Source organism: Saccopteryx bilineata, chromosome 2, assembly GCF_036850765.1.
Source record: "Saccopteryx bilineata isolate mSacBil1 chromosome 2, mSacBil1_pri_phased_curated, whole genome shotgun sequence".
Taxonomy (NCBI): domain Eukaryota; kingdom Metazoa; phylum Chordata; class Mammalia; order Chiroptera; family Emballonuridae; genus Saccopteryx; species Saccopteryx bilineata.
Genome location: NC_089491.1, coordinates 7067349 through 7092804, shown reverse-complemented (window position 1 = coordinate 7092804; position 25456 = coordinate 7067349). Strand labels below are relative to the sequence as shown.

General features: G+C 49.8%; 1 protein-coding gene across 1 annotated transcript in view; it reads left to right on the top strand.

The window, feature by feature from the left end:
- NUP188 (nucleoporin 188) overlaps positions 1 to 24630 on the top strand; it is a 65157-nt gene extending 40527 nt beyond the window's left edge. The window contains exons 20-44 of the mRNA XM_066255990.1: positions 912 to 1026; positions 4196 to 4316; positions 4443 to 4509; positions 6192 to 6320; positions 6864 to 7003; positions 9016 to 9122; positions 12082 to 12288; positions 12407 to 12576; positions 14250 to 14319; positions 14702 to 14769; positions 15229 to 15424; positions 16970 to 17047; positions 17366 to 17451; positions 17692 to 17837; positions 18138 to 18319; positions 20511 to 20711; positions 20856 to 20948; positions 21342 to 21500; positions 21805 to 21942; positions 22508 to 22582; positions 22659 to 22892; positions 23019 to 23150; positions 23441 to 23514; positions 23631 to 23760; positions 23857 to 24630. Coding sequence (XP_066112087.1) covers positions 912 to 1026; positions 4196 to 4316; positions 4443 to 4509; positions 6192 to 6320; positions 6864 to 7003; positions 9016 to 9122; positions 12082 to 12288; positions 12407 to 12576; positions 14250 to 14319; positions 14702 to 14769; positions 15229 to 15424; positions 16970 to 17047; positions 17366 to 17451; positions 17692 to 17837; positions 18138 to 18319; positions 20511 to 20711; positions 20856 to 20948; positions 21342 to 21500; positions 21805 to 21942; positions 22508 to 22582; positions 22659 to 22892; positions 23019 to 23150; positions 23441 to 23514; positions 23631 to 23760; positions 23857 to 24033 — 3295 coding nt within the window. The 3' untranslated portion in view covers positions 24034 to 24630. The remainder of the gene's footprint in view (positions 1 to 911; positions 1027 to 4195; positions 4317 to 4442; positions 4510 to 6191; positions 6321 to 6863; positions 7004 to 9015; positions 9123 to 12081; positions 12289 to 12406; positions 12577 to 14249; positions 14320 to 14701; positions 14770 to 15228; positions 15425 to 16969; positions 17048 to 17365; positions 17452 to 17691; positions 17838 to 18137; positions 18320 to 20510; positions 20712 to 20855; positions 20949 to 21341; positions 21501 to 21804; positions 21943 to 22507; positions 22583 to 22658; positions 22893 to 23018; positions 23151 to 23440; positions 23515 to 23630; positions 23761 to 23856) is intronic.
- Positions 24631 to 25456: the final 826 nt, after the last annotated feature.

Here is a 25456-nt window from a genome sequence, read left to right as displayed (position 1 = left end):
TACAGAGGGGGGGAGCAAGAAGTATTAACTCATAGTTGCTTCACTTTAGTTGTTCATTGCTTTCTTGTTGCTTGTCATATGTGCTTTGACTAGGCAAACCCAGGGTTTCGAACTGGCAACCTCAGTGTTATCCACTGCACCACAGGCCAGGCAGGCCTTGGCTTCCCTTATGCCAGAGAGTCATTCTTTCCTTTTCCTTATTTCATGGCTACTTTGGCTGTCCTGGTAGACCAGTTATTAATGCACAGATCCATCTTACTATCTGAGCATTCCCTTCTTGTAGATAAGACAGTGCTGTTTTCCTGATGTTTATTTGACTTTCCACTTTAATTTTTTTTTGTATTATTCTGAAGTTGGAAACGGGGAGGCAGTCAGACAGACTCCCGCATGCGCCTGACCGGGATCTACCCGGCATGCCCACCAGGGAGCGATGCTCTGCCCATCTGGGGTGTCGCTCTGTTGCAACCAGAGCCATTCTAGCGCCTGAGGCAGAGGCCACAGAGCCACCCCCAGCGCCCGGGCCAACTTTGCTCCAATGGAGCCTTGGCTGCGGGAGGGGAAGAGAGAGACAGAGAGGAAGGAGAGGGGGAGGGGTGGAGAAGCAGATGGGCGCTTCTCCTGTGTGCGCTGGCCAGGAATGGAACCCGGGACTCCTGCACGCCAGGCCGATGCTCTATCACTGAGCCAACCGGCCAGGGCTCACTTTAAATTTCTTGAGGTTGTGTATCAATAAAACACGTTCTTAATGTTTACAATGGGTATAAAATTGACTAAATTTGATTAATTCCTTTGCAGAGCTTTCCTAATTTATATTCAAGTCATCTAACTATAGTAAGAATCTTCTGTGATTATAGTTTCTTGCAACCTTGAAATCGGCACATTTTTTTACCTTTCTCTCTGTCTTTCCCCAGTGCGGAGGGGATGAATGCTGGAGGGTATGGAAACCTCTTGATGAATAGTGAACAGCCCCAGGGCGAGTATGGGGTCACTATTGCTTTTCTGCGTTTAATCACCACTCTTGTCAAGGTAAAATCTGGTTAGAGAGAATCACCTGGAACAGTTTTACTGCCCCTGCTACTGTTGTCATCTTGTCTGCAGTTGTCCTGAGCTTATGGTGATAGTAGTTGGTGTGTACTGTGTATTTACTGTGTGCCAAATTCTATAGTAGGTACTTTATTCAGAGGCAGTATGGTGTAACACACTGACTGTCAAGTTATTTTGACTGTTGCCCAAGGTACTATGAACATTTTATGTCACATTCCAGTATATCCATGTATATATGTATTAGGAATATGTATATATATTTCTAAAGCAAAATTTCACAGTACGGCACTACTCTTATTACACAAGATTCACTTTGTTTTTTATTTTTTATTTTTTTATTATTATTTTTTTTACAGAGAGAGAGAGTCAGAGAGAGGGATAGATAGGGACAGATAGACAGGAACGGAGAGAGATGAGAAGCATCAATCATCAGTTTTTCATTGTGACACCCTAGTTGTTCACTAATTGTTTTCTCATATGTGCCTTGACCACGGGCATTCAGCAGACCGAGTGACCTCTTGCTCGAGCCAGTGACCTTGGATCCTAACTGGTGAGCTTTGCTTAAACCAGATGAGCCCAGGCTCAAGCTGGCGACCTCGGGGTCTTGAACCTGGGTCTTCCGCATCCCAGTTCGACGCTCTATCCACTGCGCCACCGCCTGGTCAGGCCACTTGGGTATTTTCTAAGAAGCTGATCTCATAATCCATTAATGCAGCGATTTTTTTTTTAACTTATTCATTTTAGAGAGGAGAGAGAGAGAGAGAGAGAGAGAAAGAGAGAAAGAGAGAGAGAAGAGGAAGGAGCAGTAAGCATCAACTTCCATATGTGCCTTGACCAAACAAGTGCAGGGTTTCAAACTGGCGACCTCAGCGTTCCAGGTTGACGCTTTATCCACTGCGCCACCACAGGTCAGGCCAATGCAGCGATTTTTAACTGGTATGCCACAAGAATTTTTATTTTTTGAGGGGGAGCATTTTTTTTTTAAAGTAAATTTAATTGAGCCTAACCAGGCGGTGGCACAGTAGATAGAGTGTTGTACTGGGATGCAGAGGACCCAGATTTGAAACCCCAAGGTCACCGAGTTGAGCATGGGCTCATCTGGCTTGAGTGTGGGCTCACTGGCTTGAGCGTGAGGTGATAAACATGACCCCATGGTCGCTGGCTTGAGCCCAAAGGTCTATCTGGCTTGAAGCCCAAAGTCACTGACTTGAGCAAGGGGTCACTGGCCATGCTGTAGCCCCCACAGTCAAGGCACATATGAGAAAGCAATCAATGAACAACTAAGGTGCTACAATGAAGAATCGATGCTTCTCATCTCTCTCCCTTTCTGTCTGTTCCTATCTGTCCTTCTCTCTGACTTTCTGTCTGTCTAAATAAATAAATAAATAAATTTAATTGAATTTATTGGAATGACATTGGTTACAAAATTAAACAGGTTTCAGATGTATAGTTCTATAATGCATTGTATATTGCACTGTGTGTTCACCACCCCTAGTCAAGTCCTCCTCCATCACCGTCTACCCCCCTCTACCCTCTCTGCCTCCCTTGCAAGAATTTTTAATACATGCAATAGCTGACTCTTTAGTCAGGGGCACTGACCTCTTTTCCCTTAGATTGTCAAATTAAAAAAAAATGATAACAGCCAACACAATAGCTGTCCAATGTGTATGAATCAAAATTAAACTTTTTTTGGTCAGACTGGCAAAAATATATTTTTTGGTGTGCCGCAGAATTTTAGAATTTTAGTAATTAGTTTATGTGTCTCATGACATGAAAAAGGTTGAGCCTGACCTGTGGTGGCGCAGTGGATAAGGCGTCCACCTGGAGATGCTGAGGTTGCCGGTTCGAAACCCTGGGCTTGCCTGGTCAAGGCACATATGGGAGTTGATGCTTCCTGCTCCTCCCCCCTTCTCTCTCTCTGTCTCTCCTCTCTCCCTCTCTCTCTCCTTTCTAAAATGAATAACTAAAAAAATAAAAAATAAAAAAAAATTAAAAAAAAAAAAAAAGAAAAAGGTTGAAAATTGCTGCACTGATGGATGACAACTCAGTTTGAAAAATGTTGTTGTAGCATGGATTTTGGAGTTAGGTTTACATTTTAGATTGACCACTTACTAACTGCGTGACCTTGGGCAAGTATAGAATTTCTCAGCCTCTGTAAAATCAGAATGTCAGTGGTCTCCACCTCATGGAGTTGTCGAGAGGGCCGAATGTGAAAAGCTCTTGGCACACTTCCTGCCTGCGGAAATCAGTGAATGCTTAAAAAGATAGCAACAGTTCTTTATAGAGATAGGGATACAAATACAGGTTTTTTATATGTAAATAAAGAATCCACCTGACCAGGCGGTGGCTCAGTGGATAGAGGTGGCACAGTGGATAGAGCGTTGGACTGGGATGCGGAGGACCCAGGTTCGAGACCCCGAGGTTGCCAGCTTGAGCGCGGGTTCATCGGGTTTGAGCAAAAAGCCCACCAGCTTGAACCCAAGGTCGCTGGCTCCAGCAAGGGGTTACTCAGTTTGCTGAAGGCCCGCGGTCAAGGCACATATGAGAAAGCAATCAATGAACAACTAAGGTGTTGCAATGCGCAATGAAAAACTAATGATTGATGCTTCTCATCTCTCTCCGTTCCTGTCTGTCTGTCCCTGTCTATCCCTCTCTCTGACTCACTCTCTGTCTCTGTAATAAGTAAATAAGTAAATAAATAAATAATTTAAAAAAATAAATAAAGAATCCCAATTTTAAAAATAAGGAAGCTGATGTTAACAAGTAATAGTAGGACAAAAAATTTTGAGTATCAGATGTCCTTTCTGGTATTCCAGTGACGGGGTGGGTAGAGATCTGGGACGGCGGGGATGGCACTGAAACGGGTGTTCTGCATCATCGACAGTGCTATACACCCTTTCTGTTTACGGTTATTCTTTCTGACCGGGGTTAGCTTTTCTCTCTCCACGTAGGTGCTTTGTCTTTTTAGCCTTTGTCTCTGTTCCTGAGAATCCTACAACTTGGACTTAACTAGTGTTCTGATGTTTGTTTTTCACTGATGACTCCCATTTACCCAGATTTTCTTTGAACCTATGGTTTTGAAGTTAAATCTGTAATAACTAAGTGACTTTTTCTTAAATGGCATAAGCCCTCATACTGTGATTTCTTGTAGGGACAACTTGGTAATACCCAGAGCCAAGGGCTGGTGCCCTGTGTCATGTTTGTGCTGAAGGAAATGCTTCCCAGTTACCACAAATGGCGCTACAACTCCCATGGTGTGAGAGAACAGATTGGTAAGGATCGCCTGGGCAGGGAAGGGCTCGGGAGTTTCTGGCTCACTGGAGACCTTTCTGTCCCTTTTCTGTGATGAGGGTCATCACACAAGGCCGTCTCATTCCTTTGTCTTTTCTGGAGTTCAGGCTGCCTGATCCTGGAGCTGATCCATGCAATCCTGAACCTGTGCCATGAGACCGACGTGCACAGCAGGTATGGGGGGTGTGCAGGGCGTGCTGCTCTGGGCTGTGGCCACTCGGCAAGGGAATCAGGGGCCCCTGCTGTGCAGAGCCATGGCATCCTCCCACAGGCTGAGCCCAGAGCCATCTCTCGAGGTCCTGATTTCCTTTCTATGGGACTGTTTCCCTTTCGCCCTGTGGAGAGTGAAGGACAAATGAAGTTGTGGGGAGAGGAGTAAAGAGGGACAAATATATACCCCCACAGGATACAGATAAAAGTGAAGTGGTTCCCAGGGCAGTGGGGGTGGGGGGAAGGGAGTAAAGAGGGACAAATACATGGTGATGGGAAAGAATTTGACTTTGGGCAATGGGCACACAACACAATCAACAGTACAAATGCTATAGAGATGTTCACCTGAAGCCTATGTACTCTTTTTTTTTTTTCTTTACAAAGACAGAGAGAGGGATAGATAGGGACAGACAGACAGGAACAGAGAGATGAGAAGCATCAATCATCAGTTTTTTATTGCGACACCTTAGTTCATTGATTGCTTTCTCATATGTGCCTTGACCGTGGACCTTCAGCAGACCGAGTAATCCCTTGCTCGAGCCAGCAACCTTGAGTCCAAGCTGGTGAGCTTTTTGCTCAAACCAGATGAGCCCGCGCTCAAGCTGGCGACCTCGGGGTCTCGAACCTGGGTCTTCCTCATCCCAGTCTGAAGCTCCACCCACCGCGCCACCGCCTGGTCAGGCTTGCCTATGTACTCTTTTTTTTTTTTTTTTTTTTTTTTTTTTTTGCATTTTTCTGAAGCTGGAAACAGGGAGAGACAGTCAGACAGACTCCCGCATGCGCCCGACCGGGATCCACCCGGCACGCCCACCATGGGGCGATGCTCTGCCCACCAGGGGACGATGCTCTGCCCATCCTGGGCGTCGCCATGTTGTGACCAGAGCCACTCTAGCGCCTGAGGCAGAGGCCACAGAGCCATCCCCAGCGCCCGGGCCATCTTTGCTCCAATGGAGCCTTGGCTGCGGGAGGGGAAGAGAGAGACAGAGAGGAAAGCGCGGCGGAGGGGTGGAGAAGCAAATGGGCGCTTCTCCCATGTGCCCTGGCCGGGAATCGAACCCGGGTCCTCCGCACGCTAGGCCGACGCTCTACCGCTGAGCAAACCGGCCAGGGCTATTGCCTATGTACTCTTATTGATCAATGTCACCCCATTAAATTTAATTTCTGGGGAGAAAACAAATGAAGTGGGGGGATCAAGATTGTTCCCAGTGGAATTGTTATATACATATGCACATCACTTTTTATGATCTTTCCAAATGTTGTACATATTCATAGGAAAATGGTTGGTGGCAGAATGCCCTTTGTAAAGCTGTTTTCCAGAGATGACTATTACCAAGTTAGTGTGCATTCTAGGGTTTTTCCTCTGCTTATGCTAACTGCTCTGTAACTATTTCCATGTCACTATATATAGCTCTATCTTGTTTTAACAATCCTGTTCATTTTGTTGTGTGAATTAATCTTGTAAATCATTTCAGTAAACATGTCCATTAATTGATGGACATTTCGATTGTTTTGCAGTTTGATCATTAAGAGAAAGGGATCAGAGTGCTTTCTTCCAATGTCCAGTTGGTTAAGTTTAGACAGTTGCTTTTCCTTTTGGTGATAAGCTTGGCAGCGCCCCAGTAACTCAGAATGTGTCTGTCTTCCAGCCACACTCCCAGCCTGCAGTCTCTCTGCATCTGCAGCCTGGCCTATACAGAAGCAGGACAGACAGTCATCAATATCATGGGCATTGGCGTGGACACCATCGACATGGTGATGGCTGCTCAGCCCCGCAGGTGGGCCTCCCACCCTACCGTCCCCCGTGTGTCTTTGTTGTGCCTGTGTGTTCTAAGAACTCCAGTGTAAGTTAGCACAGTTCCTTTTATTTATTTTTTTATTTTTAAAGATTTTATTTTTATTCATTTTAGAGAGAAGAGAGTAAGAGAAAGAGAATGGGGGGAGGAGCAGGAAGCATCAACTCCCATATGTACCTTGACGAGGCAAGCCCAAGGGTTCAAACCGGCAACCTCAGCATTCCAGGTTGACACTTTATTCACTGCACCACCACAGGCCAGGCACACACAGTACCTTTTAAAGGTAGCCTCGTTCCTCCTGAGGCATAGCCTTTATACAATATAACCTGGGGTGCCGTTAGATCGGCACATAGCAAAGGAGTTGATTGCTTCTCCTCTCCTAGTTTGGACTGGGGCCTGTAACAGAAGCTGTTAGAACTCTTGGGAGTATGGTTGGCATGGTTCGAATCTAATTCATGAGTGTACATATGTTGTAAATGAAGTCATGTTGTCTGAATCAACTTTGGTTTCCATTTGGCACCCTAGTGATGGAATAGAGGGCCAGGGGCAGGGCCAGCTGCTCATCAAGACAGTGAAACTGGCATTCTCCATTACCAACAATGTTATTCGGCTGAAACCTCCTTCTAATGTGGTGTCCCCCCTGGAACAGGCTCTCACACAGCATGGTATGTATTTCTATTTCAGTCAGCAGTGTTTCTGCTGATAAGTATGTATTTTAGGCCAGTGGTAGTCAACCTGGTCCCTACTGCCCACTAGTGGGCGTTCCAGCTCTCATGGTGGGCGGTAGTGGAGCAACCAAAGTATAAATAAAAAGGTAGATTTAACTATAGTAAGTTGTTTTATAAAGATTTATTCTGCCAAACTTAGCGAAAATCCGACATAAAGTACTTGGTAAGTAATTACTATTATATGCTTTAACTTGCTGTAACTCTGCTTTATAAATTTTATAAAGTAAAGTTACTTTCCTACTCTATAAATCACCATTACTGTGGAACTGGTGGGCGGTTAGAAAATTTTACTACTAACAGAGATACAGAAGTGGGTGGTAGGTATAAAAAGGTTGACTACCGCTGCTTTAGGCTGTGCTTTTAAAGTTCAGCATTATTTTCTAATTAACTCCTTAAAATTTGGAAGTGATCACCAGCTCCCATCCTGGCATTAGAAACAAGAGGACTGGGTCATATTTCATTTCTGCCTCTTCCTGATGACAGAATAATTAGAGCACATGTTCAAAGTCAGTCTGCCCTGGTTCAAATTGTGGCTTCAACCAGCTGGGTATCTTTGGGCACATTATTAAACATCTCTGCCTCGGGTTTTTTGTCTATTAAAGGGGGACAAACCTTGGATGGTTGGCTCATGGTAGAGCGTTGGCCTGGTGTGTGGATGTCCCGGATTCAATTCCCAGTCAGGGCACACAGGAGAAGCGACCCTCTGCTTCTCCACCCCTCCCCTTCCCCTTTCTCTCTTTTCTCTCTCTTCTCCTCCCACAGTCAGGGCTCAATTGGCTTGAGCTCATGGGCCCCAGATGCTGAGGATGGCTCTATGGAACCTCTGCCTCGGGCACTAAAAATAGCTCGGTTGCGAGCATGGCCCCAGATGGCAGACCATTGGTCCTAGCAGGGGCTTGCCGGGTAGATGCCAGTTGGGCTCATGCGGGAGTCTGTCTCTCTATCTCCCCTCCTCTCAGTTGGAAAAAGAAAAAGATAATAAAATAAATAAAGGGGAATAATAATAGTATCTACCTTATAAGACTAAAATGGGGATTAAATTACAGCCTGTAAAACATGAAGAGAAATTCCTGTTTAAATATTGACTCTTTGACCTTAAACTACTCAAATCATTTAATCTCTTAGGAACTCAGTTTCCTCATTTTCAAGTAGGTGTTTGAGTAATGTCTCAGACCTATTCTAGTTGTATCATTTTAGGATTAAGATTTTTGCATTTCAGTGCAGTGCTTCATTGTGATGTTTTTTTCTGACTTATTTAATAAAAACCTACACATTTTCCTGAAAATGTATTTCTGCACTTAATGAACTACAATGAGACATTTGTCTCCAAATCCTGCCTATCCCCTTAGCTACTGGAAAAAGATAATGATAGGGCAGCTGGATTCGCTCTGGCTCTCCAGTGACCTGAGAGGAAATTCCCTCACACAGATGAGTCTTCTTTTTTTTTTTTTTTTTTTTTTTTATTATTTTTATTTTTTTTCATTTTTCTGAAGCTGGAAACGGGGAGAGACAGTCAGACAGACTCCCGCATGCGCCCGACCGGGATCCACCCGGCACGCCCACCAGGGGCAATGCTCTGCCCACCAGGGGGCGATGCTCTGTCCATCCTGGGCATCGCCATGTTGCGACCAGAGCCACTCTAGCGCCTGAGGTAGAGGCCACAGAGCCATCCCCAGCGCCCGGGCCATCTTTGCTCCAATGGAGCCTTGGCTGCGGGAGGGGAAGAGAGAGACAGAGAGGAAAGCGCAGCGGAGGGGTGGAGAAGCAAATGGGCGCTTCTCCTGTGTGCCCTGGCCGGGAATCGAACCCGGGTCCTCCGCACGCTAGGCCGACGCTCTACCGCTGAGCCAACCGGCCAGGGCCAGATGAGTCTTCTTGACAGCACCCTCTCTTAAGAGCTTGAATCAGGGTGCCACTTGGTGTCTAAGCTATTTCCTGTGCTTCCTCAGGTGCCCATGGCAACAACCTCATTGCTGTTCTCGCCAAATACATCTACCACAAACACGACCCTGCTTTGCCACGTCTGGCCATCCAGCTGCTGAAACGTCTGGCCACGGTGAGACCCCACTTAACCAACCAAAGCCCCAGAAAACTGACTTTGTGCATGTGATCACTCTTGTTTTCTCCCAAGAGAAGCAACTAATTTGGACTTCTTTGACTTGTAAAGTTACATAGACACACACACACACAAATTGTGTCTTATGAAGGTTTTTTTTTTTCTCCTGGTTACAACAATCTTACATACTCATTTAAAAATATTTATTTTCCTGGCCTGTGGTGGTACAGTGGATAGACTGTAGACCTGGAAGGCTGAGGTTGCCATTTTGAAGCCCTAGGCTTGCCTGGTCAAGGCACATACAGTAAGCAACCAATGAACAACTAAAGTGAAGCAACACCCCGACTGGGATCCACTCTACAAGCCCACTGGGGAGCGATGCCCTGCTCATCTGGGCATTGCTCCGGTACTCAGCAACCAAGCTCTTCTTAGCACCTGAGGTGGAGGACATGGAGGCATCCTCAGTGCCTGGGGGCCAATTCGTTCCAATCGAGCCATGGCTGTAGGTGAGGAAGAGAGAGAGAGAGAGAGAGAGAGAGAGAAGTGAGAGGGGGAGGGGTGGAGAAACTGGCACTTCTGCTGTGTGCCCTGACCGGGAACCCATACACTAGGCTGATGCGCTACCACTAAGCCAACCAGCCAGGGCCATAAAATCTTTAAAAAATAAAATAAAAATAAAAATATTTTTTTAACCCTGGCCAGGTAGCTCAGTTGATTAGAGTGTCATCCTGGTAAGCCAAGGTTATGGGTTTGATCCTCAGTCAGGGCATGTACAAGAATCAACTGATGAATGTACAGTGGGTAGAAAAACAAATCAATGTTTCTCTCTCTCTCTCTCTCTCTCTCTCCCCCCCCTTCTTCCTTCCCCTCTCTAAATGCAATTTAAAAAAATTTTTATAAATAATATTTTTTTAGCCCTGGCCAGATAGCTCGGTTGGTTAGAACATCTTCCCAGTGCACAGAGGTTGCTGGTTCAATTCCTGCTTAGGGCACCTACAGGAACAGATCAGTGTTTCTGTCTCTTTTTCTCTCCCTTTCTCTCTCTCTAAAAATCAATAAAGAGCCTGACCTGTGGTGGCGCAGTGGATAAAGCGTCGACCTGGAAAAACTGAGGTCGCCGGTTCAAAACCCTGGGCTTGCCTGGTCAAGGCACATATGAGAGTTGATGCTTCCTGCTCCTCCCTCCCCCTTCTCTCTCTCTTTCTCTCTTTCTCTCTCCCTCTCTCCTCTCACTCTTTCTCCTCTCTTAAAAAAAAATTAATAAAAAAGATTAAAAAAATAAAAATCAATAAATAAGTTAAAAAATAATAAAAATTAAAATGTTTATTTAAATGATACAGATAAATGTAATAGAAAGCTACCTCTGACCCCTTGTTCCATATTCCCCGTGAGCAGGTTGGTACACACACCCTAGATTTGTCTCTATCTGTGCTGTAAAGGGTGTTTGGGTGTGTGCTTTTTGCTCTTTTCAGAAGTAAAATTCCACTACCCATACTGTTATGGACTTGCTTTCTTCACTTAACACCCATGTCTTGCAGTCTTTCCATGTGGGCATATCTAGAACTGCTTCATTCTCCCTCTTGTTTGCCTGGCGTGCCAGAGAATGGATGTGTCTGAATTTATTTGGGCTGGTTTCTGTCTTTAACTGTTCTAACAGTGCTGCAGTAAACATCATCCATAGAACTTTGTAACACTTCTGTTTACAGCCCCTACAAATTAGATGTGTCAGTGAACATTTAAAAATTTTCATTAGAGCCCTGGCTGGATGGCTCGCTTGGCTGGAGCACGGTCCTGCAATGCAGAGGTGGCTGGTTCGGTCCTTGGCCGGGGCACATTCAGAAACAGATTGATGCTTCTGTCTCTGCTACCCCCCTTCCTCTCTCTGGATTCAATAAAAATAAAAGAATTAAAAAATAGAAAACAATAAAGACCAAAAGAAATTTCATTAGACATTTCCAAATTGTCCTCCAAAAAGGATTGTAACAGTTTATACTCCTAAATCCAAGTCTTATATCCTTGCCACAGGGCTTCATTTGTTTTTTGAGCTTTCCTAATCTAGGAGGCAAATCAATATTATCTCTCTTTTTTTTTTTTTTTTTTTTTTAATTTTTTTTTTTGTATTTTTCTGAAGCTGGAAACGGGGAGAGACAGTCAGACAGACTCCCACATGCGCCCGACCGGGATCCACCCGGCACGCCCAACAGGGGCTACACTCTGCCCACCAGGGGGCGATGCTCTGCCCCACCGGGGCGTCGCTCTGCCGCGACCAGAGCCACCCTAGCGTCCGGGGCAGAGGCCAAGGAGCCATCCCCAGCACCCGGGCCATCGTTGCTCCAACGGAGCCTTGGCTGCGGGAGGGGAAGAGAGAGACAGAGAGGAAGGAGGGGGTGGGGGTAGAGAAGCAAATGGGCGCTTCTCCCATGTGCCCTGGCCGGGAATCGAACCCGGGTCCCCCGCACGCCAGGCCGACGCTCCACCGCTGAGCCAACCGGCCAGGGCCATATCTCTCTTTTTTGTAAGGTAATGAGTTAGCCCGTGGAGGAGAAAGGTTGTTTGTTTGTTTAGTTTTATTTAATTTTTATTTATTGGTTTGAGAGAGAGTGTGGGGGGGGTATCAGTCTGTTTCTGTATGTGGCCTGACTGGGGATTGAACTGGCAACCTCTGCATATGGGAACCAGCCGAGCTATCCTGCCAGGGCAGAGTTATCTTATTTTCACTTTGCATCTGTTCAACCAGGAGAGAGGTTGTGTATCTTTTTATGTTGATTACTGTTTCTCCTGTGAATTGTTGAGCGTCTTGTGCTATAGTTTGGGTTGATGTCCCTTTTGCCCCGTAGCTATATGTCTGGATGTTTCCCTTTCTGGCCATTTTCTGAGAGTTCTCCAGCACCCTTCTGCAGGTGCCTGTTGGTTTTTCTGGAAGTAGAGCTCTGAGCCCCTGTGTTCTGATCTCCACCAGGTGGCCCCCATGTCAGTGTATGCCTGCTTGGGCAATGATGCTGCTGCCATTCGAGACGCCTTCCTGATCCGATTGCAGAGCAAGATTGAGGACATGCGCATCAAAGTCATGATCCTGGAGTTCCTCACGGTTGCAGTAGAGACTCAGCCAGGCCTCATTGAACTGTTTCTGAATCTGGAGGTGGAGGATGGCGGTGATGGCTCTAAGGTGAGCCAGCCCCTGGGAGGAAGCTGGGAGACGGCTCCTTGGGAGGTGGATGCTGGCCTCTGCACATGCAGTTCCTGCAGTGGCTGTGGCCCTGAGCTCTCGCCTGGGCCTCCTGCAGGAATTCAGCCTTGGGGTGTGGAGCTGTCTCCATGCCGTGCTGGAGCTGATTGACTCCCAGCAGCAGGATCGCTACTGGTGCCCACCCCTGCTGCATCGTGCAGCCATTGCCTTTCTGCATGCCCTGTGGCAGGACCGCCGGGACAGTGCCATGCTGGTCCTCAGAACCAAGTAAGTCTGACCCCTCCAGAGCTTGTCTTTGTCTGTGAGATGGGGAAACAGTAGCTTTTCTCTTAGTGGTTTGTTGTGATGGATCACTGAACACGTGCATAAAGAGTGCTCAGTGCCTGGGCCATTGAGTGGAAGTTTCACTCCTACTCTCTCTCTCTCTTTTTTTTTGTTTTTAACAGAGACAGAGAGAGAGTCAGAGAAAGAGACAGACAGGGACAGACAGACAGGAATGGAGAGATGAGAAGCATCAATCATTTTTCTTTTTAAATTTTTTATTTTATTTTATTCATTTTAGAGAGGAGAGAGAAAGGAAGAGAGAGAGACAGAGAGGGAGAGAGAGAGGAGAGAGAGACATAGAGAGAAGGGGGGGAGGAGCTGGAAGCATCAACTCCCATATGTGCCTTGACCAGGCAAGCCCAGGGTTTCGAACCGGCGACCTCAGAATTTCCAGGTCGACGCTTTATCCATTGCACCACCACAGGTCAGGCCTCAATCATTAGTTTTTCATTGCGCTTTGCTACACCTTAGTTGATCATTGATTGCCTTCTCAAACGTGCCTTGACTGTGGGCCTTCAGCAGACCAAGTAACCCCTTGCTCAAGCCAGCGACCTTGGGTCCAAGCTGATGAGCTTTTGCTCAAACCAGATGAGCCCACGCTTAAGGTGGTGACCTCGGGGTCTCGAACCTGGGTCCTTCCACATCCCAGTCTGACGCTCTATCCACTGCGCCACCACCTGGTCAGGCCCTACTCTCTTTTTAATGCTGCTACCGGCAGGTGTCATTTTTATTCTAAGATAGAGATGTGTTTACCTAGAGTTCCCACCTTTTGTGTTTCTGCCTTCTGCTCACCCCCAAAACCCATTGTTCTTGAGGAACAGTAGAGTCAGATGAACATGGCTTGCTTCAGCCATTGAACTGCATTGTCTTGGACCTCGATTGTACAAAGAGGAGGAACTTTAAAACAGCTATACGTGGCCTGACCTGTGGTGGCACAGTGGATAAAGCGTTGACCTGGAAATGCTGAGGTCGCCGGTTCGAAACCCTGGGCTTGCCTGGTCAAGGCACATATGGGAGTTGATGCTTCCAGCTCCCCCCCCCCTCTGTCTCTCTCCCTCCCTCTCTCTCTCTCCTCTCTAAAAAAAATGAATAAATAAATTTAAAAAAACCACGGAAATAAAACAGCTATACGAGGGAGTCTGTATCCTGGTTTCTCTCTGCAGTCTCTCCTTTGTGGGGCTGTCAGAAATGTACAGTGGAGTGAACCCTGAGTTTTTTTGGTCAACTCTATGATATGCAATTGTGTTTCTTAGGAGGAAAGCATAAAAACATACCGTATCTGTGAAACCCTTTACATTTTTGTAGGAGCAAGTAACCTTCGAGACACACGTTAGGATTGGGACTGGTGAAATAGGAAGGAACCACCAAGGGAGGTGAAGAACGGGGAACAGACTGTGCGAGAGAAAGTGTGATTTACAACATGTGTTTTCTTTATAATTTTTATTTTTACTGATTTTAGAGATAAGGAGTGGGAGAAAGAGAGAGAGAGGCAGGAACGTCAATCTGTTCCTGTTTGTGCTCTGACTGGGAATCAAACCAGCAGCCTCTGGGCTTTGGGACAAAGCTCTCGCCAACCGAGCTGTCCAGCCAGGGCTACAACTTGTATTTTTTTTTAGGCCCAAGTTTTGGGAGAATTTAACAAGCCCACTGTTTGGAACTCTTTCTCCTCCCTCCGAAACATCTGAGGTGAGCTCTGGGGGGGTGGACAGTGGCAGCAAGTTCCTGGGCGGAGAGGCGGGGCTGTGAGACTGAACTGTAGAATGTACCTCCCCTCAGTACACAACCAGAATGCTTTCTTCACTAGAGTCTTCTTTCTCAGAGAAGTGCTTGCTTCCTCTCCCTTTGGTGTCTTGCTTTGGGAAGGAAGGTGGCATGCCCTGCTCTATGTTGATGGCTCCGTGGTCTTCTCCAGTCACTTGGAGACACTGTGGACCTGATGCTTCTGCTCTTGCAAGTCAGATGCCCATGCCCCTCCACCTTCAGTAGAGAGTGTGCTCCTTTGTGGGCGGGACCTCAGGGAGGCAGCTCTCCTCATGGTTGGGGTCTGCTCTGCTCTCCCCCTCCACAGCCCAGCATCCTGGAAACCTGTGCCCTAATCATGAAGATCATATGCTTGGAGCTATACTATGTCGTTAAGTGAGTCCTTTCCCCTTCTGAGATTGTAATGAAAAGTTTGGGAGGGGAAAACAAATAAGCAAACAAAGTTTGGGAGGGAGAACCATGGTGGCCTACCACTGGGTGTGTGACTGTACAGGCCAAGTGAGTGGAGAGAGGTGCTTTGGAGCCATTTATGCAGGGCCACAGAGCTATGTCCCTGGCCAGTCCATTGGTGGCATTTATGATTGCCAGAAGAGTTATTGTGAAGCTCGCTCCATGTGCTCGGGATTTTCTGGAGGAGGAATCCTGGAAAAGGCCTCTGCCTAACCCATTATGTTGAGCGGGAAGTATGAGCCCCACACATTGGAGGGATCCGGAGCTGTCTGCTTTTAGCCCATGTGAGGTTGCTTTCTTTGCCTCAACAAGGGTCTGTGCCCCTCACATTTCCATCTGCTTTCAAAACCTAACAGCAGGTTTTGTGTTTTCTTAACACTCTAGGGGCTCACTAGACCAGTCGCTAAAAGATACACTCAAGAAATTTTCCAGTGAGAAACGCTTTGCCTACTGGTCAGGGTATGTCAAGTCCTTGGCGACTCACATGGCCGACACAGAGGGCAGCAGCTGCACCTCCTTGGTAGAGTATCAGATGCTGGTCTCCGCCTGGAGGATGCTTCTCATCATTGCCACCAGTCACGTAAGAACCTCTAGGGCAAGTGTTCACTTTGGTTTCCTAGCAACGGTGTGCTAGGTGCCTAGCAGTTACAGCCCCTTGGCATGAAGAGTGAGGCAGGGTGAGAGCTAAAATGTAACAGGTTCTGTGTCCAAAGATGGGGGCCCATGTAGGGTATTTGATGGTATTGGGTCCAACAAGAAACCCTAGGAAAGTGCAGAGAACTAATTAGAAATCCTTTCAGACATTCGTAAGAGCCTCCTGTAGCCACCTTGGCAGCCTTAGATAGATCTGAGGGACTCTCTTCATCTACTTTATGTGCATGCATTACTGTCATACTGTCACCTCGTGCTGCGTGCCTGGTGGACACTAGGTAAAGATCTGTTGATTGGTCAGGTAGCTGTAAAGCTGCAGCAGCACCTTCCCTTCCCAATGGAGCTGTTTCCATTGGTCCTAGAAACTGCATTTCCTAGTCTTAGAAAAAGAATGGAGGCCATTGTCTCTGTACAGTGTGTCTACTGAAAGTTGGTTTTTAGAAAGAGAGTTTATATTTGAGAAGTTTGCATTTTTTCTTGGTATTTTTTAGTAGCTTGACACCATCTTGATATGTAATAAGGACACTTGGTGTTGAAGTGTTTTTTCCGGGAAACCAGACTGACCTAATTAATTCAGCTTGATAGATGCCCCGTTCCAGGCTTCTGTGACTTGTTTCTCTACTGCCAGACTGCCCACGGCTGGGGGGCTTTGCTGTGTCACAGTGATTCTGGAGCCCTGAGATTGCAGGCACATCAAAGGCTCAGCCATCTTTGGAGAATAATTGATTGCCCCCTGGGAATAGCCTGTATGTCACTTACCTTTTAGGCCCTTGCTTGCCATGTGCCAGGCGGCACCAGGGCTACAGCAGTGAACAAGGGAGATAAGGTCTTTGATCTCATGGCAAATGACCCGAGAGAGAGGTAAATTTGTCAACAGACTCAAAGAAATACTGTTTCAGATTGCAATGATTCATTATGAAGGAAATAACAGGATGCTATGGTAGTAAAAAAGTAAAGCAGGATAGTAGTAGTCAGGGAGGGCCTTCCTGAGGAGGTGGTGTCCATATTGAGACCTGACTGTGCGAAGGAGTCTTCCAGGTGGAGAGCCTGTGAAAGTGTAGTCTGGGCGATAGAATCACAGTGCAAGGGTACAGGGTGGAAAAGAGCTGGGTGTGTTCAGAGAGGAGGAAGGAGGCCATTAGGTCTGGAATAGAGTGAACACAAGTGGGTGTGATCCCAAAATGAGTTGGAGCAGGTCCTGTGGGACCTCCCAAACCTTGTTGAGGAGTTTGTATTTCTGGTGTAATGGGAAGCCTTTAAAGAAAGGACTCCATCAGGAGAAGGAGATGAATCTGGCCTTGATTCTGACCATATCTAAGGATAGACAAACAGCAGGGCCCTCAAGCCCCACTTGAATCAGGGAGACAATGATGTATCAATGATTGATTGCCTGACAGAGGACTCCACATTTATTTCTTGGCTTCTCAAGTCTGGGAAATTTTCCCAGGTGACTTCTTTTTCTGTTCCTTTGCAGGCAGAGATAATGCACCTGACTGACTCTGCAGTGCGTCGCCAGCTCTTTCTTGATGTGCTCGATGGGACCAAGGCGCTAGTAAGTCTGTCTGGGAGATTTTACATTCCTCCCTGGGAGCAGGGCTCCGAGGTCCAACAACAGCTCCCAAATCTGCAGTCATGCGAGTGTCAGGCAGGGAGCTCAGGTGGCTTAGGAGGCCTGAGGCTACAGTGGGGAGGTGGAGGCCTGCTGCCACCAGGCCAGCCCCTGGTCTCTTCTGTGTCCCACCTCTGTTAGCTCACTGCTAGGAAAGAAAGGCATGAGGGTGGAAGGTGCCCTGTGGATGGAGCTGGAATCTTCTGGCTGGACCAGCCCACGGGAAGCCTGACTTCTCACTGGTCTGCTGTCCTCCCTCAGCTCCTGGTCCCGGCCTCAGTACACTGCCTCCGCCTGGGCTCCATGATGTGTACTCTGCTGCTTATCCTCCTGCGCCAGTGGAAGAGGTGAGCACTTTCAGGAGACGTGGCCTGTGACCAGGGCTACCAGGCAGGGCCTGATCGCTCCTCTCTGCTGACCTTCTGCCCTCCTGAGGGGAGAAAATAGGTGTGAAATGGGCTAGCCATCCATCACACAGCAGGGTTGGCAGAGCCAGCTGCCCAGTGGGCATCCTGAGTTGGAGCAAGTGCAGCTGTGGCTTTTCTGTGACTGTTCTCCCCTCCCTCTCGGCCCCGTATTGTTCCTAGAGAGTTAGGTCCTGTGGATGAGATCCTTGACCCCTTGACAGAGATCCTGGAGGGAGTGCTGCAGGCAGACCAGCAGCTCATGGAGAAGACCAAGGCCAAGGTGTTCTCGGCATTCATCACCGTGCTGCAGATGAAGGAGATGCGAGGTGAGGGGCAGGGGTGGGGGCAATGGTCCCCTCCCTGTGGGCGGCCGGCCTGGGCAGGACTTCGTCCGGTGCACAGCTAGACGTTCCTCCTGGCGGGGTTGAGTTTCAATCTCAGAACTCTGGTCTTTAGGAAAGCTCTTTTCCTCTCTCCACTTGTTTCTCCTCCCTTCTCATGGGACAAATATTCTCCCTCTTAGCACCACACTAGATCCTCAGCTGCCTGCCTGGGAAGGAAACCTCGGTGTACAGTAAGAGGTGGCACGGTGAGTGTGACAGTGTTCCCTCCCTGTTTCTCTGCAGTGAGTGACATCCCCCAGTATTCTCAGCTAGTGCTTAACGTCTGTGAAACCCTCCAGGAAGAGGTGATTGCACTCTTTGACCAGACCCGCCACAGTCTGGCATCAGGTGGGGCCACGGAGGACAAGGACAGCATGGATACTGATGACTGTTCAAGGCCCCGGCACAAGGACCAGCGTGATGGGGTGAGGGTGCACCTGGGAAGCTGTCTGCCCTTTCACATGTACCTGACACACATGAACTGCCTGCCTGTTCTGTGACAGGCCCTGTGGGTGATTCATAAACAAGACAGACAGTCACTGTACTCACAGAGTTCACAGCCTGGGGGAGAAAGTTAGTGCATTTCAGACAGCCCTGGCGTTTTGCTCAGTGGTCAAGTGTTAGCCCAATGTGTGGATGTCCTGGGTTTGATTCCTGGTCAGGACACACAGGAGAAGCACCCATCTGCTTCTCCACCTTTCCCGCTCTCCCTTCTCTTTCTTTCTCTTCCGTTCCACTGGAGTAAGTTGGCCCAGGTGCTGAGGATGACTCCATGTCCGCCGCCTCAGGCACTAGAATGGCTCCCGTTGCAACACAGCAATGGTCCCAGATGGGCAGAGCATCGCCCCCTGGTGGGCATGCTGGGTGGACCCAGTCAGGAGCATGTGGGGAGTCTGTCACTCTGCTTCCCTGCTTCTCACTTAAGGAAAAAAAAAAGATTCAGACGATGCAAAGAGGTGTAATTCCATTGTAGCAAGTCCTGCAAGGGAGAATGTACAATGTGGGTCTCCCCTAATCTAGACCCAGCACGAAAGCACCCTTTTCAGCAGTGACCATGTACCGGCTGCTGTGAGCAAAGGTGAAAGTGAGTTCTGGAGAGTTGGGGCTAGATGACTGGGAGCTTTGTAAGTTTATTTTGTTTACTTGTTTTTTGTAGCTAGCGAGCAAGAGAGAGACAGACGGATAGATAGCCAAGAGGGAGGGAGATGAGAAGTATCAACTTGTATTGTACTTTAGTGGTTCACCGATTACTTCTCATATGTGCCTAGACCAAGGGGGTCCAGCTGAGCCAGTGACCCCTTGCGCAAGCCAGCGACCTTGGATTTCAAGCCAGTGACCTCCAGGTTCAAGCCAGCAAACATGGGATCATGTTTATGACCCATGCTCAAGTTGGTGACCCTGTGCTCAAGCTGGTGAGCCTGCACTCAAGCCATATGATCCCGTGCTCAAGTTGGCAACCTCGGGGTATAGAACCTGGGTCCTCGGTGGCCCAGGTTGATGCTCTGTCCACTGCACCACCATTGGTCAGGCTTGTCGGTTTTTGATATGGTCCTAAGGCTTTTAAGCAAATGTAAGAAGCAATAAGATTTTACTCTAGAAAGATCACTCTGGGTACATTAGCAAACTGTGTTTTAAACTTGGATTATAGCCTATTACTGGGTTTTGAAATGAGTTCACTGGGTGAAAGCCAGCCTTTTTTTTTTTTTAAGGGAGAGGAGGGGACAGACTCTTGCATGTACCCCAACTGGGATCCAGTTGGCAACCCCCAGCTAGGGCCGATACTTGAATTAACTAAGCTATCCTCAGGGCCTGAGGCTGATGCTCAGACAGACGGAGCCATTCTCAGTGCCCCGGGCCAATGCTCGAACCAGTCGATCCATTGGGGAAGAGAGAGAGAATGGGGGGGTGGGAGAAGCAGATGGTCACTTATGTGTACCTGACTGGGGATGGAACCTAGGACGTCCTCATGCTGGGGTGCTGCTCTATCCACTGAATCAGCTGACCAGGACCAGCATTTTTAAAAAAATGCTGTAGAATAAAGTGTAAAAGGAAACAGTGTGCTGTACAAGGTGTAAGGATAGGTGTTGTTCAATGAAAATATGTAAGTATCTGTATACCAGGGCACAATGTAAAGGTATTTATTATTGCAGGTCATGGCCAAAAATGTTTGAAAAGCCACTGATAAAAGAATTGATTAGGGAAGGTCCAGAGAGGATGAGAAGGACCGAGGAGGTGATTACAGGAGTGCAGAGAGGGGTGGTCACCTTGACTCTGTGCGGTGGCATAGTTGGGTGGAGTGAGCAGATGTGGGACAGGAAGTAGCACCAACACAGCCTGATTGATGGCAGCTTGGGTGGTAGGGAAGGGAAGTCCCTGGGAATCCTGTCAGAGTAGGACTGGCTCGTTAGCCGGGGTAGAGCTGCCAGTGCCGAGGTGGATACAGGAGCGGCCCAGAGGTGGAGAGATTCCATCGCGTTTCAGTCCAGCTCACTTATGGATGTGCTTGACCAAGTCTCGGCGGCCGGGTGCAGGGCTGTGTGTCCTCTTCTTTCTCCTCTTCCCCCGCGCTGTACTGCTTCCTGACCTTCTGCCCGTCTTTGCCCCTGGGCCCGGCAGGTGTGTGTCCTGGGCCTGCACCTGGCCAAGGAGCTGTGTGAGGTGGATGAGGACGGTGACTCCTGGCTGCAGGTGACCCGCAGGCTCCCCCTCCTGCCAACGCTCCTCACGGCTCTGGAGGTGAGCCTTCGTGTGAAGCAGAACCTGCACTTCACTGAGGCGGCGCTGCACCTGCTCCTCACCCTGGCTCGCACCCAGCAGGTAGGAGGCGCACCTGAGCGCGGCAGGGAGCCCGTGCTGGTGCTGGGGCTCGGGCACCACCTGGGAGTCCCCGGAAGCTCTGGTCCCGCTGGGCAGGTGGCTGCAGGGGCAGGCTCCATCCCGTGCCGTGTCTTCCCCTCCCAGGGAGCCGCAGCAGTGGCTGGAGCCGGCATCACCCAGAGCATTTGTTTGCCCCTCCTGAGTGTGTACCAGCTCAGCAGCAACGGGACGGTTCAGGTGAGTGCCAGGGCACTGCCCAGACTGCTTCCCATGGGGAAGGACGCTGCGGCCCCGTCACTTGCCTGCAGCTGCTCTCAGTGGCCTGCCCGTACACGGCCCTGCTGGCACAGAACCGACCTCCAGTGGGAGAGGCTCACACACTAGCTAGCGGCAGGCCTGAGTCTAGAGTCCAGGATTCTGGTATCTCTGCTTAGTGCCCTTTTTTGTCACTGCTGGCCTCTGACCCTCTGGTCCTGCCGGTCGCAGGCAGTGGCCATGGCCATCCCAGAAGGTTTGCTCCTCCAAGCAGCCAGGCTGCCTTAGCTGCTGTGCTGCATGGCGGCCCTGTTGTACCCGTTAGCCATGTTCCTCGGTGCCATGCTCTGATTTTGTCTGCCGTCTGTGTCTTAGACACCTAGCACCTCTCGGAAGGCTCTGGATGCCCCCTCTTGGCCGGGGGTCTATCGCCTGTCCATGTCTTTGATGGAACGGCTCCTTAAAACTCTGCGCTACAACTTCCTGACTGAGGCCCTGGACTTTGTGGGCGTGCACCAGGAGCGGACTTTACAGGTGAGGGGCCACCCGGGGTGGGGTTCGGGGGCTGCGGGGGTCTGGGCATTCAGGGCTGAGGCTTGGTAGTGGAGGGATGTTAGTGTCCCCATTCCTGAGATGCTATAAGGACTGCTGGTTGACTGGCCAGCCTGTGCAGCTGAGTGAGGCAAACTGATCAGCTCAGACAGAACCTCTTAGAACGCCAAACCACCAGTCGGGCTGCCATTTCAGTGTTTGTGGGCCCAGAACCCGCCCTTCCCACAAGAAGGCAGGAACAGGTGAGTCAGGTCCTTGCATCACCCCCTCCCTTCTCTCCCCCCAGTGCCTCAGCGCGGTGAGGACGGTGCAGAGTCTGGCGTGCCTGGAGGAGGCAGACCACACCGTGGGCTTCATTCTGCAGCTGTCCAGCTTCATGAAGGAGTGGCACTTCCACCTGCCGCAGCTCCTGCGGGATGTCCAGGTGGGCTCAGACACGGGCTTTGGAAGGGTCTACAGATTGCTTGGGGACGGTGTGGTGGGCACTCTCTGGGCACTCCCAGTGAATTTTGCCTACAGAGCACAAGGTTTGTTTTTATGTTGCTTTTTGTGGTGGTAAATGTTTCCCTTTCCAGCCTTAAGGCAGGCTTGCAGATGGAAAGTCTGGGCTTTATAGGTCAGACCTTGGTGTGCACCCTTTAGGAACAGGTCTGAAGCTGGGACCCAGCCAGACAGCAGGGTAGGCAAAGACGCAGGCTCTGGAGTCAGACAGGGGTCTCTGCCAGTGTGTGACCTTGGCCAAATGACTTCACCTCTCTAAGCTTTTTCCTTCTGTAAAAACAAAATAATCTTTATTGATTGACTGAGGACGAATACTGTTCCAGGTCCTTAGTTAGGTCCCTGGGAACCCATCCAGGCGTCTGCTGGCCCCGAGCGTGCAGGTGCTTGGAGGCGGGCGCAGTGGTGGTCTGCGGAGGCCTGTGTGGTTGGTCTAGTCAGTTGCTAGAGCTGCTGCCGTGAGAAGCCTCAGCCTCCCGTGTTTGCTGCAGGTCAACCTGGGTTACCTGTGCCAGGCCTGCACCTCCCTCCTGCACAGCCGGAAGATGCTGCAGCACTGCTTGCAGGTACCGGGTCCTCCCCACCCTGGTGGTCTGGGATGCCTCGCCCGGTTCCTGTGCCCACCTCTACTTCTCTTTCCAGAACAAAAACGGGGACGGTGTCCCCTCAGCTGTCGGCCCCCGAGTTCAGCGTCCACCCACAGCTGCTTCTGCTGCCACCTCCTTATCGTCCTCTAAGCAGCCCACTGCGGACACAGAAGCTTCGGAGCAGCGCGCCTTACATGTGGTCCAGTATGGCCTCCTCAAGATCCTCAGCAGGACCTTGGCAGCCCTGCGCCACTTCACCCCGGATGTCTGCCAGATCCTGCTGGATCAGGTAATGGCACCGGCTGGGCTGTGCCGCTGGCCCCCCAGGGTCTGAAAGGGTGGCTGCCCCTCCTCTCCTCCAGAGAGCTCTCTGGAGCCCAGCCGGGCCTTAGAATGCTCCGCTCTTGCCTTGCAGTCCTTGGACCTGGCTGAGTACAACTTCCTGTTTGCCCTGAGTTTCACCACTCCCACCTTTGACTCTGAAGTGGCCCCCTCCTTCGGGACCCTTCTAGCCACAGTAAACGTGGCCCTAAACATGCTTGGAGAGGTGAGTTGGCGCTGTCTGGCCCCTTCACCCATCTTCCCCCTGGTTTACCACTTCCTAACCATGACCTAACAATGTTTACCTAGCCTTCCGAGTTTGTTCGTTATCATAGGAAGAGTAGGCCAGAGCCTGCCTCTGTTGAGAATTATGGTGAGGATTAAATGAGATAACTGATAAAATTGTGTAGTGCAGGTCCTGGCAGGTAGGAAGCTCTCCATAAGTTGGAGCTGTAACTGTAATCTGGGTTTGTTTGTTCTTTGAGGTTTTTTTACCCCTTGTTTCTCTTTCTCCAGCTGGATAAGAAAAAGGAGCCCCTCACTCAGGCTGTGGGGCTCAGCACACAGGCAGAAGGGAGCAGAACACTGAAGTAAGAAAGCCCTCCCGGCATTTGGTCTGGGGTTGGGGCTATTCTCCGAGCTTAGCGGCCCACCTGGCACCTCCCGGCTTGGCCCTCTGCAACATGCCAACCCTGTCCTGTCCTAGGTCCCTCCTGATGTTCACCATGGAGAACTGCTTCTACCTGCTCATCTCCCAGGCCATGCGGTACCTTAGGGACCCGGCTGTGCACCCCCGGGACAAGCAGCGGATGAAGCAGGAGCTGAGCTCCGAGTTGGTATGGAGGGTCCTGACTGGAGGGACGGGACCTGGGGGGGGGGGGTGCTGGTGGGGGGGTGTGTGCAGGGCCTCATCAGGCTGCTCTCTCTCCTAGAGCACACTGCTCTCCAGCCTCTCGCGCTACTTCCGTAGGGGAGCCCCCAGCTCCCCGGCTGCGGGCCTCCTCCTCTCGCCTCAGGGCAAGTCCACTGCGCTCTCCAAAGCCAGCCCCGAGAGTCAGGAGCCTCTGATCCAGCTGGTGCAGGCCTTTGTCCGGCACGTGCAGAGATAGGGCTGTGGCGTGCCGCACGCCTGCCCCTTCACCAGCCTGCACAGCAGCCTACCGGGCCACCTGGGACTGAGCCCTCAATCACCCTCTCCCCAGAGCAGCCACGACTCCAACCACCTGCACACTAGTGTTATTTTTGTAATAGATCAGGAGGCCAGCAGCAGGGGCAGGGAGCCACAAGCCTGCTGTGCTCACCCTCCAAGTGCCCCAGAGGTGTATTCCTATCCTTCAAGCATTCCCCAGAGCACTTGACCCTGGCTCAGGGGAGACGGGGGAGCCAGTGTCACATGTAGCCAGGAGAGGCTGTATGCACAGGTTTGAAACTGTTTTCCATGCTCTGTTCTTGCAGTTTTTGGTAATACTGTGGTCTATTTATACAAATATTAAAATGCTGTTTATAGACAACTGTGTGATGTGGGCCTTCAAAGCCCAGGAATGACGAGCCAGTGCTCGGAACAATCTTCCTCAGCCAGGGCCCAAGTGGAGGAGTGGAGGTTTGGGGCAGGCGGGTGTTGATTGTTGGCTGACTCACTAATATCCCTCCGTTACTGTTTGGGGGAGGGCATGCTGTGTGGCAACGCCCACTTTCCCTTCCCAGGTTTTGCCCCCCCCCCCCAGACCTCCACTTACTAGCTGGCTGAGCTTATCACTGGGTAGGGAGCTTATCCACTCCTCCTATTTACAGCTGGGCTCTGCCTCATTCATGGCTGGGCCTGGCTAAGTTCTTAATCTAAAACCTGGCTTGTAGCCCACACCCACCACTTGAAGTTTCCAGAATCAGACTTTTCTGGGCTAGAGCCTGCGTGGTCACTTGCCAGTGATGGAACTTTATGGAGGTGACTGTTTTTCTGAATTTCCCTTGTCTGTGAGGACAAGACATTGTATGTGAACATGCTTGGCTCAGTGATGGGCCCACAGGAAATAGATAGGTGCCCATTACTGAAACATAAACCATCAACTTTATTATTTTTATTATTTTTATTTTTTTATTTTTCTGAAGCTAGAAACGGGGAGAGACAGTCAGACAGACTACCGCATGCGCCCGACCGGGATCCACCCGGCACGCCCACCAGGGGGCGACGCTCTGCCCCTCCGGGGCATCGCTCTGTTGTGACCAGAGCCACTCTAGCGCCTGGGGCAGAGGTCAAGGAGCCATCCCCAGTGCCTGGGCCATCTTTGCTCCAATGGAGCCTCGGCTGCAGGAGGGGACGAGAGAGACAGAGAGGAAGGAGAGGGGGAGGGGTGGAGAAGCAGATGGGCACTTCTCCTGTGTGCCCTGGCCGGGAATTGAACCCAGGACTTCTGCATGCCAGGCCGACGCTCTACCACTGAGCCAACCAGCCAGGGCAACTTTATTTTTAATTAAAATTTATTTACTGATTTTAGAGAGAGACAGAAATATCAGTCTGTTTCTGTATGTGCCCTG